At 39.6% G+C, this 15,944-nt stretch overlaps 1 protein-coding gene across 1 annotated transcript; it reads right to left on the bottom strand.

Annotated features, from left to right (window-relative positions):
- Positions 1 to 325: 325 nt before the first annotated feature.
- On the bottom strand, positions 326 to 15,471 carry CHODL (chondrolectin). Its single transcript, XM_001363435.4, has 6 exons — positions 14,585 to 15,471; positions 8,354 to 8,663; positions 8,047 to 8,204; positions 4,999 to 5,085; positions 3,388 to 3,490; positions 326 to 862 (listed from the first exon to the last, which is right to left on the bottom strand). Exons 1-6 carry the CDS (start codon positions 14,661 to 14,663, stop codon positions 778 to 780), a joined length of 822 nt encoding a protein of 273 aa, XP_001363472.1. The 5' UTR covers positions 14,664 to 15,471; the 3' UTR covers positions 326 to 777.
- Between the last annotated feature and the right edge of the window lie 473 nt (positions 15,472 to 15,944).

Below are 15,944 nucleotides of genomic sequence, written 5' to 3'. Positions count from 1 at the left end.
CCAAACAAATTTGAAGGCTTAGCTAGACCTTACACATCAGATAACAGAGATCATTATTTATTTGAAAGGCAAGTATTTGATTTGCTAAGTTTGCGTGGCAGCTTCTGAAATTGTTCCTCATTACATTACTTGGCATTATTGCCATGTGCGATTGCCAAGATACTGAACAGATGACCAAACGATCTTGTTCTCTCTTAAACGACTTTCAAGAATACCAGACTTGAATTCAAGTGCTTCCTTTAAGTGTTTCAGCAATGAAAAGCAACTCTACAATGGGCTGGCATTGGGACGATTGCTTGATTGAACAAAGGAACAGTCCAAAGAATACATAGCAAAGCCATCTATTTTATCAAATAGCTAAGCAAAGATAAAATAATTTATTCAGTGCAAATTTCAGTATGTTATAGTATTTCAACTTCACTACAACATGTGCAAGGTAAAAGAAAAATAGCTGTGTATTACCATTCAAACACACACTGCTGACACGTTCACATGTCATTCTGAACTTTACTGCCCACGTTATTGTTCACATGAAGCTCAGGGGCTCCCTTTGGCAAAGTAAGCAGGCTTCACGTCTTTATTTAGCATGGCATATTTTGTTAAAGAAATACTAAACATAGAAAATGATCCTAATATTTGTCTCAAGGTGGAGCATACAGTTCCTCTTGCTGATGGAGATTTCAAAGCCATTCCGAGCTAATGTTCTGATGTCATCGGTTATACACATCCAGAAAGTTAAAGCGTGACTTCTTCCTTGGAAGCCAAATCATTCAGCTATTATATCTCCATGCCGCTCTCCTTCTTGGTGCTCTTTGAAATCCAGAGTGTGGATTGGTTGGGATTCGTTTTTGTTCTTCCTTTGCTGAAAAAAAAAAAGAAGAAGAAATATTCTTTTTAGTGTACTACTTCTTAGCTAATCAGATATGAGCTGGCTTGAATGTCGTCCCCTCAGACTGTCACAGTCTTTTGGTCATTATTTTTATAAAATCATTTCCTTTTCCATTTATAAATATAACACAAAATCTAACTTAAAAATATTTTTAATATTTTGATAGATCAAAATGATTAATAGAAAATTTGGATAACAGAAAAGAGAATAACATATTTCTCAGTTATTATATTATAGGAAGCATCCTGAAGTCATGCTAAATATTTTAGGTTGTTATTACTTTTTGCATTTTTCTTTTCCTTGGATTTTTAGCCTCTTGTTTTCCCAGTACTTGGCTAACAATATAGGTAGAGAAAGAAAACTAGAACTAATGTCAATCCAGAACATTTTAATAATGTTATCCTCCAGAGCAGAAAAGAATTCAGAGCAGTCATTTTCTCTCTACGTGCTATTTTACTTATTCTGAGTTTCATCTCCCTATTGACTGTTTTTGCCTTGTCCTTTTGAGTCCAAAGATCATTCTCCATTCTAAAGAAAGCAAACAAAAATAAGAATTTGGGATTCCTTTTTTTCTCCCTTAACAAATCTAACTTTAGTTTTAACTCCTTTCAAAAACTCACCTGAAAATTTTAATTTCATTAGAATTTGGCCAGAAGGGCATGTTGTTTATATACAGGAAAAGCAAATGTGGGATATACTTTTTGTTTGCTTGTTTTGATAATTTATTTTATTTTATTTATTTTTAAAGTATTTTTTTCACAGTTACATGATTCAGATTCTCTCCTCTCCCCTCCCCACTCCCAGAGTTGACAAGCAATTCCACACGGTTATGTATGTGTTATCACTCAATACCCATTTCCATATTCATTTTTGTAAGAGAATAATCTTTTAAAACCAAGACCCCAAATAAACAAGTGATAAATGATGTTTTTCTTCTGGGTTTCTTCCTCTGGATGTGGATCGTGTTCTTTCTCATAAGTCCCTCAGAATTGCCCTGGATCATTGCATTGCTGCTAGTAGAGAAGTCAGTTACATTTGATCATCCCATAATGTTTCAGTTACTGTGTACACTGCTCTCCTGGTTCTGCTCATTTCACTCCACATCAGTTCATGGAGGTCTTGTGGGATACACTTTTGAAAAAAGTAAGAATAATTTTCCTATTGAAGACATTAATTTCTATGAGTATTTTTTCTTTCATAACATTTCTTTTTAAACTGTAATTATAATTTTGTTAAAATACAGAAATTTCTTCAACTTCTTGCCAATGTGTATTAGCAACTATTCTACAATTTAGAATCTTAGACAGTTGCCTAAGGGACAGTGAGAGGATAAATCACCTACTAGATCAGATACTACTAGATAAATCAGAGATGCTACTTGAACTCGGGTTTTCTGACTAGAATGCCCATTCTGTGTACATTACACCATACGGTTTCCCTTTTCTAACATATTTTCTTCTTTCCTTTAATATTTTTCTTTTGTATATTTCAGGAAGGCAGGAGTGAAATATTGGGAAGCAGGTTTGAATTTCATGTCTGCCATTAATCAGGTGATCTGTGCAAAGCACTTAACATTCAGCTTCAGCTACCCTGTAAAATGGGTATAATGTATAATAACTATAATGTAATATAATCAATATTACTACCTATTGTGAGGATCAAATATGTGGTGTTTCATAAGCCTTTAATCACTATATAATAATCTATTATTTTTAAAAGAAAGGAACCTACATCTTTGAGATCTAATTATTTCTTATTAGATAGTTAATATTTTAAAAATTCTATTTCCATATTAATAAAATCAAGTAACTTACTTAGTATGAATGAAAATTTCCAATTATGTTCCCATATAGCTAACCTAATTCTTCTTTAATTTTATTTTTCTCCTCTACTCTTAGTGTGCCTTTTTAAAAAGCAACAGGGGTTCCTATTTTGAGAACATATTAGAAAGAAAGTTGTTCATTTCTTGGTCAAAAAAATCAAAATTATGATATCCTTCTTAAAAAATAAAGAAGACATTTATCAACTTTTATTTATATTCGTTCTGAGTACTTTCTTTACCATGAACAGATAGCGGTGATGTGTTCAATGTGTATATTTGTGTTCCACCTTATTGCATCGTGCACCATTCGTTTTCTCATGACATCGTCATAACTGTGGATGATTTTTAGTTTAGATAACAGTCATTGTCTGGGTTCAATCCCTCAGAGCTCCCATAATCATTGCATTACTATATAATTTCTGGCCTTCCAGGACAAGATGTTGACATATTATTTGGCATTTTAAAATTTTACCAGCTTTTACTAATTCAACTTCAGTTGAATTAAGTAAAAAGACAACAAAAAGATAAAATGTAAGTATGAAGTTGGCCAACATATAGTTAATGTACCATATAGTTAAGAAGATAAATTCATTTTCTACTAAAAACCTGATAAATACATTTATGAAAATGTAATTGCAAAACTCCAAGGATGGTACCTTATTTCCTTCATATTTACCTTTTATGTAGCATCTGAAAACAGCAGGTCCCAAAAGCTACCAGTATCAACAAGAGCAGAGGTATTGTTGGTATTACAACATAAATCAGGTTGGGGATTATACCTATAAAAGAAGTTACAGTATGGTTTCATATATGCATCTTAAAACTTCCCGTGCATTTGATATGACAGAATAGAACCCTCACTCTAATTAGAAGTACGCGGATAATTAGAGATTATCTACATACATCTATACACATATAATATGCAAATGAGCAGATATGAGTCAAACAAAAGATTGGAACTAAAGCATCCATTCATATTCATCTCCTTCAATGTTTGTATGATACTCAGAATGCACCTAGTTTTTATAGCATATTAGCATTTCCTTCCCTTTTCACTTCCATTAATTAATGAGGAAAAACTCATTATTTTTATGTTGTGATAGAAATAGAAACGAAAGAGTGTCTATAAAGCAAAAAATCAATCACAATTACATTCTAAGATTTAATTCTGTCCCATAGCTCATGGAGAGTCAGTACAATCATTTCACTTCTATGGTGCCTATAATTGTACCGTAACTCTTCTTCTCTGCCATCAGAACAAAAAATGTCATCTCAAGTCTGGATTTCGGATCACAGTGGCCTGGAAAAGAAGTCTTGGGTAAAAACCAGTGTGGATTTCAATGGCTGTCTCTATAAAGAGTCGCTACCGTTGAGCTGCTTCATTTACGACCAATTTGGGATTTTCCTGGCAAAGATACTAAAGTGGTTCTCTATTTCCTTCTCTGGTTCATTTACAAATGAGGAAACTGAAGCAAACAAGAGGAACTGACCTGCCCAGAGTCTCAGGATTACAAAGATGGAGCGGTTGGTTAGTTTCCTTTATTGCTCTCCATGATATAGAAATGTCCATGATTCTCTAACTACAGAGACTATAACTACTCTCTAACTACTATATTCTGTTCTATACATACTCTAACTAATTCTCTAACTGCTATAACTCTGGCTACAGAGGCTGCCACTGTTGTGGTTAATGAATGAAGAGGGCTTCCCTTTTATTCTTCTCCTCGATCCAGGGGAAAACAAGAGTTCTCCCTACTTCTTAAGCACCACTTAGATGATTTGTTTTCCACTCAAGGTAAGTCTAACAAGAAGTTCTTTGTCTAACTGGTCAAACTGAATCACTCGTCTGGGGTTACACTGTATAAGCAGCGTCCCATACAACGGAATGTCTTAGATAGTTTTCGTTGGGAGCCCCTATCGGTGTTCGCAGGCCATCAAAAACTCTAATGCGCCCCATTAGACAAGGGAGCCCCATAGCAGCCCAGCTTTTCCCTTAGCTTGATGAAGAAGTGGGCATAGATGTGCATGTAGATGTGCGCATGTACAAATATACAGACAAACTCAGTATGAGAGATGCCTGCATTCATTCGCGGCGCACTTTCAATCCGTTCCTCTGCCCAGAAAATTGTGGAGCTTCTTCATTCTGACCAAGTCAAATGTCACAAAGCTGGTGCTTAATGAACTGGTCAGAAGGTTTACGGCCGTTACATTTTGGAGCAAAATGCCCTAGAAAGAACTAGAGTTTCTGTTCCTGTTACAACGATTAAATCCATGCTGAATTAATCACCTGCTTCCTTTACCACTATGTGATAGGGATCTTCTGGTTTACTTGCATCCAAGGGTTTGCCTGCTGTGACGACGGTTGGCTCACTCTCTGCAAATGAGCAGAAATCTGTTATACACATGCATACGTATGTCCAAAGCGAAATAGAAGCGTTAGAAAGTTAGATGATGCAAAGATCTATTTTTAGAAATATCCATTTTCTCTATAAGCAAATTCAGTTTAGGTATATTTCCACTGCAATTTTCATTAAAAATGTTAACGAAATAATAACTTTTTACCATCTACTTATGAATCATCTGTTTTGTGCCAGAGCCACATCCTGCTTCCCGATAATTAATGATAATTATCCAGCTTGCTGGAAATATGCTAGCAGCCCCTGGTCAGAGCCAAGGAAGCAGAGGTGCGAGTGTCACAAGTGGCTCTCAAAATCATTTGGTTCTAGTCTTATTCTAGAAAGCAAGATACTCAGTGATCTGTTTTATTTTTATTGCAGCAGGAATTGGTATTTCAAACAACAGTGGTCTGGAGCACATTTCGGCATTACAGCCTTGACACAGATTCTTCTGGTGATTCCTGGATGTCTTTTAATCGTTTTAAAAAGCTTTTGTAACTTTTCTCGCTCTTTACAATTACTCGATGTTTTCTCAGTACCCCATATTTGTATTTATTTATTTAAAAATTTTAACTTTTAAATTTTATTTATTTTTATTTAAAATATTTTTTATATTTTTATTTAATTAATATTTAAAAATCTTTAACTCTCTTAAAATCTTGCGCTGCTCTGTATCCTGATTATTTTTCTAAGGTACTCTCTGTTAAATAGTCCAGTGAGAGAATAAATGAGATCAAGAAAACAATATTTCTGTGCATTCTTTCTTTTTCCTTACCTTCTGTTGGCAAGAGCTAGGCAACTGGGGTTAAGTGACTTGCCTAGGATCACCTAGCTAGGAAGTCTGAGGTCAAATTTGAACCCAGGACTTCTCATCTCCAGACCTGGCTCTCTTTCCATTAAGTTACCTAACTGGCCCTGAATTCCTTCTTAATTATACCATTTAATTTGCTCATTATAAGCTTCTCAACGTGATGTTAGAAACACTGTATTTGTACATTCTTTCCTGTATTTACCTCAAAGCATTTAAAAATGAATTTATAATTAGATAAATCATCATTCTTATTCACAGTAATCAGTCCTTCCTTTGGGGTATTTAGTTAATACTACTTTTGTGCCATTTAATCATCTTTTGCCTTTTATTGGCTTTTACATTTTTTACATGAAAATGTCTTATTTCTCCAATTAAATTATGAATACCAGCATGGAAGAATCAAAGCAAAAATGTGTTCATGCTTATCATGTTCATAATAGTAAAAGAAAGAATTTCCCCTCAAATAAGGAGTACATGCTTTTCTTGGGCTTACTACACACCTAGAATAAATGCTGGGTTGCTTCTGGATCTTGTCCCCTTGTTTGATCCACTATTCCATATTTTAATCAAAATTAGAAAATCATGACTGGGGCAGCTTGGTGACTCCGTGAATAGAGACCCAGGCCTGGAGTCAAGAGGTCCTGGGTTCAAATCTAGCCTCAGACACTTCCTAGCTGTGTGACAGCTATTTCCCCACATTTCTATTCAGTCAGTATTTTTATTATTTCTACAGCAGCATTTCTAGCAGCAGAGCAAAGAAGAGCAGTAAAATGGCCATCCTAACATTACTGCAAAGGTTTCTAGTGGTTCTCTATTACAAATAATATTAACTCACTCTCCTCCCAGTCTTATTCCTAATTTCTTCTGCACTTCAAAACCATTCCTCCTGCTGCCTCACTTTAGAACTTTCATCGGTGCCTGGGGTCTCCCCTTCCCATCCCTGGAACAGCTTCCTATCCCGGTGGCCCAGCCCACTGCCCATGCAAAATCCCTCAGCTGGGCCTACCCTCTTTTTGTCTTTGATGACTTCTTTTGGGGGTCTCCATTTTGTGGAGTGGCCACGGTTGACCTCTACCTCATCCCATCCTTTTTGCTTGCCATCCTTTTGCTCTGCTGCCCTCCCCTGTTTGAATGTAAGCTTCTTGAGGGCAGGAACAGGCATCATTTTTGCTTATATTTGTATCCCCAACCTTTAGAACAACTTTTTATTAATGCTTATTTCCTTTCTTCAGTCCTCTTAGTTTAGAGACTGCTTGTATGGAGGAAAATCCATTTATTCCCATGGTTTGCGGTGTTTTTGACATGAAGCAGAGTGGTGTTGTGTAAGAATTTGGAGGATTCCTGATATTGAACAAATATCACATGCTTAGACTTAGAAAGCCAAGTGAATATTCTGCACAACCCTCGCCACCCCAGTCTTCATCGGTGGTGGAAGGACCGTCTTGGAACTGTTTCTCGATTGGCCATTTAAGTTTAATATAATATATTTTATATGTATTTATATATATTTATATTATAGTTATAATTATATATATAACATATATAATAATAATAACTGGTTAGTGATTGCAAGGCATTGTAAAAGCTTCCGGAAGAAAGGAATGTTTTGTGGACAATTTGTTTCATGGAAATTTTAAGTTATTAGTTTTTATTTATATTTTTTAAACCCTCACCTTCCGTCTTGGAGTCAATACTGTGTATTGGTTCCAAGGCAGAAGAGTGGTAAGGGCTAGGCAATGGGGGTCAAGTGACTTGCCCAGGGTCATCTGGGAAGTGTCTGAGGCCAGATTTGAACGTGGGACCTCCCGTCTCTAGGCCTGGCTCTCCATCCACTGAGCCACCCAGCTGCCCCCTAGATATTAGTTTTTAAATGGAAACAACTTGACCAAAAACCTGTCACAGGATTTTGAGACCATTCAAAGTGTAACGTTCATAAATGAACATTTACAGTAATTACTTAATAAATAAATGTTCATAAAAACCCAACATGTAATAGAGTAACTCATTCATTGGGACGTGGACACAGTTGCCTTCAGCATTCCAAGTGTGCCCTGAGAAGTTGTAAAGAATTACAAAGTTTGTCCAGAGACTGTGGGGGTGAAGAAGAGCATGATAGAATGTTGCCCACCTGGTTCATACTTGCAGATGAAGTTGTGCTTCATGTTGCATCTGTCGTCATTCCACTGGTAAAGGTAGGGACCCCCAAGCCCAGGATTGGCCGTTGGTTGATGATACATCACGACACAGGCTTCGCTTCCACAGGAAGGTTCATCCGTGTACCAGTTTCTAAAAGAGGGCACCAAAACAAGTCCTGTCAATCAATGTCACCCTCCAAATCATACCGATCTCTTTGAGCTGTACAGCTAATCTAGTTTCTCCTTCACGTCTAAGCACTAAGGTGGTAAGCCATGCATGCCTTCAGCCTCCATCCTCACCGATACTGGGAGCTGCTTCCATCAGACCACCTGTAGAGGTTCGGACAAGCACCCGACGTCTGTCCCTCTCCGCTCCTCCAAAGTCCAATCCAGAAGTCGCCATCAGAAATGCCTGTGTCTGGCTTGGTGAGGTTCTGAAGCATGCTCTCTATTAACTTCTGCTCGGTTCCACTCTCGAGGCTGAGAAGAGCCCCACCATCACTTGCACAAGCCTGGCGAGCCTCCTGAAATCCCACCCGGCTGGACAAGTCCTGAAAATAGGCTATTTTGTAACAGAGATGTTTGAAGTCTGCGAAGCACACCTTCTGACCTGAAAGACACGTTTGATCGATGATGCACAAATGGCCCCGAGAAGGCAGATTAAGAACGACAAAAAGCCATGGAAGCAAAGCTTAACCCTCTCCAAAGTCAAATCATTTCCTAATGCTAATTCATTGCTTTTCCGCCAACGAGATCAGCTGGACTACTCAGGGCAGCGGAACCCGACATGTAAATCTGAAAACTGCATCCTTTTTACTGATGTCCTATAAATAAATAGGTGAGCGCGTATGTGGATTGGGGCTCTTTGCACATTGTTGTTTGCATGTTATTGCCCCCTACTGGATTACAAATTCCTTGAGAGCAGAAACTCTACTTTCTATCCCCTCCACTTATCAAGGAAGGGGCCTGAAGAGTGTTGATCCTTTAGGCGAGAAGATCCCAAGAGAGATCAGTGTAATAGAAGCCAAAGAAGTGGCAAAGAGCCAGAAAGAAGCAGTTGCCAGTGTTTATAACTGGAGAACATTCTAGTAAAATTAAGACTGGAAAAGAGTTTGGTCAGTTTTCTGATTACTTTCTATAATACAAACAAAGAAACAAAGAACTCGTGGGGAAAGAGGTTGGAAGGATAGAGGGAGACAGCAAGTAGCCTAGAACAGGTTGGATAGCTATTCTAAGCAACCTTTGGTTTAAAAAAAAAGGCAAGGGGAAAGTGTGTGATTCAGCCATTTTTGACTGAACCCAAGAGGAAGCTGCCTGGCCCCAGGAAGTTCAGAACCCAGTGGCTAGCTCCTCCTAGCCATGGGGATGCATGCCTTATTTTACAAATGAGACAACTGAGGCCTGAAGGAAATAAGTCACTAAACTAAGGGGTAGAACTGAGATTAGCACTCGTGTCTCCTCACTATCAGTCCAATGTGTTCCTCAGTATCCTACTGACTCTTAAGTGGCACGATTTAAAATCCGTGATTGATGCTATGCAAACCGAGTTGTAAAACACAAATGAAGGACGCATCTCCATCAGTTTTTCTCTAAGAACATATTTTACTTTGAATTTGGATAGACTTTACAATTCTAGAAAATGTGTACTTTGAGAAAGTCTTTAACAATTTATGTAAAAATGACTTAAAGAATTTGAAAATTTGAGACTTTAGAAATAACCAAGTAACCTGAGTTGTTCTACTTATACAAAATTACATATAGATGAGAGAACTAAAACTAGCTTTAAAAGCAAACCCTGCCACGGCAAAGGAAAGGTGTTTAAGCAATCGTGGCTCTGATGAATGTGTAGTCGGCTAACCGGCTAGAAGTCATTAATAAAATTGGGCCTTTCTTGCCAGGGACATACTTAAAGAAATTGCATCTCTCAAAAGTGCACTGTCATCACTTTGGGTCTTGATGATGTCATGGAATAACATTCTAGAGGAACCCAGTCAGCGCTCCTGCTTTTCAAGCTACTGCCTTGGGGTTACATAACATGGTTTTGTAAGCATCGAGCCTATCCTCAGTTACTCTTTGGCTCGTCCTCAATCCTTAATGCCAAAATCAGCTCCACTGTTTGATTATACATAATAAAGTGGGTTTTTTGGTTTTTTTGCAGAATGAAGGTTTTTCACCTAACAGAGCACTTCAGTTCTTTAAAGATTAGGAATCTCAGCTACGGCCGTACTTAAAATGTAAAACTCGAATTTTGATTCTCTTGGAATTCCTATTTTTGTGTGATATAATAAAGACCCTGCAGTCCATTTACCTAATGACTCCAATGGATTCATGGTGCTGCCTATGGGACCAATGCATGTGTCTATGCCACTGTGTAGTGGATGAGGAAGTCTGGCAAGAAATACAAAATCTAGGCAAATATAGCCAAATAGTCTCGAGCTCAGCAACACAGGTAATGAAATACTTTGGGGCAATAACATGTATCGACCTTTTCTTTGCGATTCACACATCAAAATCAACTCTGACTGATCTTTAGGTTACCTAAATCTGTAACTTCACTGATGTGACGAGGACTCAGTGGGAAAACCCTTCCACCATCCATCATTTTTCATCTTTGAGGGTTTAAAGATTTACTGGAACACTAAGATATTAAATGGCTTGTTTGTGGTCTCATAGTGATGTATAAATGGAGATTTCGAGCCTTTGGACTTCATCCCCAGAAGTCCCTTAGAATTTCCCAAAATTCCCTTTTCCTGTGTCCCCACCTTTTGTGATTGTATTTAAGTGGCTGCAACTCCTCCCTCGTGCTCTTTTGAACCTGCCACCCAGCTGAAGTCAGGCAGTTCTTTTGCTTTAGTTATTAGTAGTAATAGTAATTATTATAAATAATAATATTTACTTGTTGATTATTAATTTGAAAACCCACAGTTACTATAAATCACAGGCAAAACTTGAACCCAAGACTTCATGACTCCAGGGCCAAATTCTTATGCAGTGTGCCAGATGGCCTGAGTATACCCAATCCCATCTGAACTATTAAATATTTAAATGTTACTATTGCTATGTTAACAAATATCAAATTCTGTTAGCTTTTAAAATACAAATGCCAAATTATTAAATCAAGTAGAGGGGGATATAATGGTTATTTTCAATTAAAATGATAATAATTATTAGAAAATTAATTTTCTAATGAAAAATTTAATAGTGCTTTTAAGTTCATGAAAATAAGGTAGTATATGAATGAAACCTACTGCAGTCACTTCCAATTGTTGTGTGGTTCCTTTTAGTTTATGAAATAAAAGTATCTCAAAACATTTCATTTTTGTTAGTGCCTTAATTTTGTAAATAAATAGATTTCTTTTCTGTTAGTAATCACTGGTTGGTTCTTTGTTGAAATATGGCCATTCCAACCCTAAATTGTGTTTCATATTTGCCCCCAAATTGACCACAAGTAAAAAGGAACAAATCTTCGCAAAACCTGTTTTAAAGATCTAAAATGGGAATCAATAAATTAATAAGTGCTGCCCTTGTGACATGAAAAAGGCTGCTGACTCCTCAGAGCCACAGGGACTACCTTATTCGCATAGTCAGTGAACCTCCTTACTCTGCCAAATCATGTCATCAGAGGACTGCTTGAATTCATGAGCACTATTCTGGCAAAAGATGCTGTTTCTATTTTGACAAAACAGAAGATCCTAAAATGAACATAACAGATACGTGGTTTCCATCACAAACTGTTAAGCTACAACTTGAATATTTTATAGCCAAAGGCCATTAAACTGGATCTGCGAAATGCATTACTTAATAATTGTTTTAACATTGAGTAAACATCATCATTTATGCTAAATCAAATATCTCAGGCTCAATTAATTAGATTTCCAGATGTCATCCACAAGATGCTTATGAATATTTCACAAGGGATCTTTGGTAATCATTTTTAATGCAGCATTCTTAAAGTAAAAATTTTCTCAGCATTGCTTTATGATCTTTTGTTTTTATTTTAACCATTTTTCCTCCGGAAATTCTAAAGCACACACAAAAGCTGCTGAAAAGGATAGTATGAAAATCAAATAAGCATTTCTAGCTTACCAAAAAAAAAAAAAGGTCTCTTAAACATTTGGGTTTGTTTGTTTGTTTTTTAACCAGGTCTGTGAATTCATCAATATGAGGACCAACTAGTAAATTATTTCCTTCAGCAATTTCAGGTCTTTTGAGTTTCCTTGAAGACTGAGAAGTCAAATGATTTGCCCAGCCAGTGGGGGTGTGAGGCTAGACTTGAACACAGATCTTTGACTCTGAAGTCACTTTACCAAGCAGCCAAATGTTTAAATCCCCCTATACTCTGGAAGGACTCTTAATTTCCACTGTTCTCACTTAGTTAAAAAAGAATATCTAAGATGCTTCCTGAATCACAATTACATTACCCTCATTTCATAAAAAGCATCATAAAATTTCTTCTCAAAAAATTTAGGTGAGAGGAACTAGATTAACTTAATTCTCTTGCAAAGTGTATTTCACCCTAATATTCCAAAAGACTAAAAAGCTGCAAGAAGCTGGTTACTAACAATGTGTTTAAGAAATGTGCTTGGAAGAGTCAGCAAAATTTTATTACGAATATTAGTAGCAATGAAATTAACATCCTATTTGTCCTTTGGAAGGGCCTAACTTGAGAAGCTATTAAACCAGTCATTTCTGGTGGCATTTTCTATGCCTCTAAACTTATAACTGGGATCATAATGATACTAGAGTACTGCCCCATGTGGGAACGTATGGGCCCTACCTGGAAATGTCCCATATCTAAATGCATGCATTTTACATGCCTCCTACATAGAAGAATAAATGATCTTCATAAATATTCGTTAAACTGGCCTGAATCGTGTGCATCATAACTATTCTATATATAATATTCACACATGGTGATAGGAATCACATATCATAAATCACATCAGATAATAACCATCACCTACTAAGGAGATTTCTTGCTAAGATTCATTCTGGGGGAAAACATACTTACTGGATCCCAAGTCTTCCCAGGCAAAAGAACACATTTTCACCATTAAAACTGGCACAGTGTCTTAAATAGCAAATTAAGGACTTCATTCCTTGACTGTGAATATAATCTATACAGATAGAACAGAATTTATTCAGGTTCTAAAGGCCTTGCTGCAGATTTCCTATTGTCCATCAGTCTCCCTGTTAAGCAATTCTCCCTCTCCGGAGGTTTATTTCTTACAGAAAAAGGGGAGCGGGAACAGACCAGGGGAAAGGGAGAGGAAAATGAGTCATACACAAAACTTTGTCTCAATCAACAATGACTCTTTTCCAAAGAAAGTTTGAAGACGTGAGTGTTTGAGCAAATAGGTCTGCACTGCTTCAAGAAGCATCAATTTTCCAATGTGATTGCCCCAGCCCCTGCTGAAAATGCAGAGTTTTTGTGCACCAGTTAATGGCATAGAGGAATCTCGGAAACTTAGCAGAATGCCAAAAGGAGCATCAAATATCTTGACTTCAGACACACGAATTTGTACTCACTGACAATATTCCCAAACTCTCATATTGGATTATAGGTTGTGTGGTTTGTTTTCCTTTTAAAAAGGAGCATCTTATCTGCAAAGGCCCAGAATCCCAGCGACATTATTACTGTGGCCTGGATTCCAATCTTCTAGGTCCTGACAGCAGCTCATGGGGGTGGGAGAGGTAGGGAAAGAGAAGGTGGACGTCCCAGAATAACCCAAGATTTACATTGGCAAGAGATGGAAAAGCAGAGGGGGGAGGGGGAGGGGGGACAAAGGGGAAACTGATGACTGAGCACTGAAGAGTTTGGTTGATTTTCACGTGCATGCCTGGGCACACCTTGAGAAGTCCGAATAGCTTGGAAATTCATGTGTGAAAAGATGATCTTCACTGTCTGCTTTTCACAAATGAAATCCTGCTTTGGGACCAGAGAGACAACCCAAGGGAAAGCCTCCTCCGTCTTGTTCGTGTCTAGGAGGAAGAATCGGAGGCCACCAGGCAGCATTCCTTACAGTGGCACTCCCATTCTTTCCGTTGCTTCCTCCTTCTTCCCCTTAAAAGCCCCGGGAGTGAACTGCATAACGTGCCCATCTTTCCGATCTTCCCACTTTCCCCAAGCCAGCCTGCCAAAATGGGATGATGCAGACAGAAGCCCCAGCTCGTGAAGCAGCGCTGCCACTTGGGATGTTTGCGACTTACACGACTTACACTTCGCTTCCCCAGACTCGTTTTCTCCTAAGGAAGTCAATGAAGTGACTCTATAGGCATTGGACGTGCCTTGGAGAAGAGAAAAGGGGCCAGACAGGATACTGAGGCCCCAAACCCTCTGAGACCCAGCCGCAGTTCTACAGGTTAATCTCCCGGCGGTACCCCAAAAAGCTACGGGAAGGGGGGGGGGCGGGACAAGTTCCCAGCTCTGCTCCCAAGAGCAACTTCGCTCTCGCCCAATCTCCCCGAAATAGAGCAGGTGTTCAACAAGTTTCAACTCCCGGGACTTCCCCTTGGCTTTTCCTTACTCACCGCTGACGACCCTCCGGGAGAAGCCTCCCTGGCTCCAGAGCAGCATTGCCCCCAGCAGGATGCTTATCAGCCCGTTCATCGCGTCTGGAGAAGCTGGCGGGTGCAGGGCGAATGCGAGAGACACACCCACAGGCGCTGCGCACCCTCAAGAGTGCGCGGAGCCAGGTGCAGCCGACCGCAGACGGCTGCCTTGGGAGCAAGAGGTGCCCCAGCCCCAGCTCCGGCCCTTCTCCGCGGCGGTCTGAGCTGCGAGCCTTCTTTCTGCCTCTCGTTCCCTTGCAGTTTTCTGCCTTTGCTCCAGTCGCGGTGCCTTCGCAAACCCTGCCAGGGTCTCCCTGCAGCCTTTCTTTCACATTTCTCGTGAGACAAAGAACTGTTAACCGCCGCCCCCCCCCTTCAGTTCCTCCGCTGCCCACCTTTCCTCTGCCAAGGGAAGACCGTGGAGGGCGGCGGGTGCGGGAGTGGGGATGGGCTCGTGGACCAGACGAGTTCGAGGCTCTCGCGTCTGCTCCTAACTTTAGCTAGGATGAAGCCAGGGCGTCAGCTAGGGTCTCTTTGTCTCCCGCCCCAAGCCCAAGCCCCGTCTTTGTACGCTCGAGGGAGAGGGTGGGCTAGCGGTTCTGTCTAGGTCAGCTGTTGCTTCTGCTCGCTGGATGGGGCTCCTTTTACAGCCATCCCTCGCGCTATTGATTTTTTTTTTTTTGCCACTCCTCTAACCGGGAAACCTCTTCCAAAACTGCACAGTCAGCAGCCCCAGCGTGCTCCCCCCGCTAAGGGGCCTTCTGAATTTATACGGGACAGCTTGGCTGCAGGCAGGATCGTGACAAAAGGCTGGCTCCGCTTACATTTTCCCGAGATGAATGTTCCCCGATGTTCAGTCGGGGGCAGTTCTGGGCCCAGATCACGTGTGCCATTCCACTCCCTTATCCTGGGTTCTGGGGAAGGAGGGCAAGGGGACACGGACTGGATCAAACACTCGCTGTCGGGGTTTGCTGGTTTTAATGTCCCCCCCCCCCCCTTTCTTTTCAAGCCATTTGTCTCGCATTGCTACAGAAGCGGGTTTCCAGGAATATTTCGATTCTGGATCTTCTTCCCTGGGTGATTTCGGCCTCTCCATTTGTAGCACTTCTCCGTGGGTTGAACTATTCTAGAAGGGGGGCAGCCGGGGAGTGGATTGAGAGCCAGATCCCGAGACAGGAGATCCTGGGGTCAAACCTGACCTCAGACACGTCCCAGCTGTGTGACCCTGGGCGAGTCACTTAATCCCCATTGCCCAGGCCTTGAGACAGAAGATAAGGGGTTAAAAAAAGAAAAAGTAAAAGTAAGAATATTATATCAGCCTCTTCAAAAGAAGACTCCA

Source organism: Monodelphis domestica, chromosome 4, assembly GCF_027887165.1.
Source record: "Monodelphis domestica isolate mMonDom1 chromosome 4, mMonDom1.pri, whole genome shotgun sequence".
NCBI classification, from domain to species: Eukaryota; Metazoa; Chordata; class Mammalia; order Didelphimorphia; family Didelphidae; genus Monodelphis; species Monodelphis domestica.
Note: the sequence above shows the minus strand (reverse complement) of the source record. Positions and strands in the feature narration are given on the sequence as shown.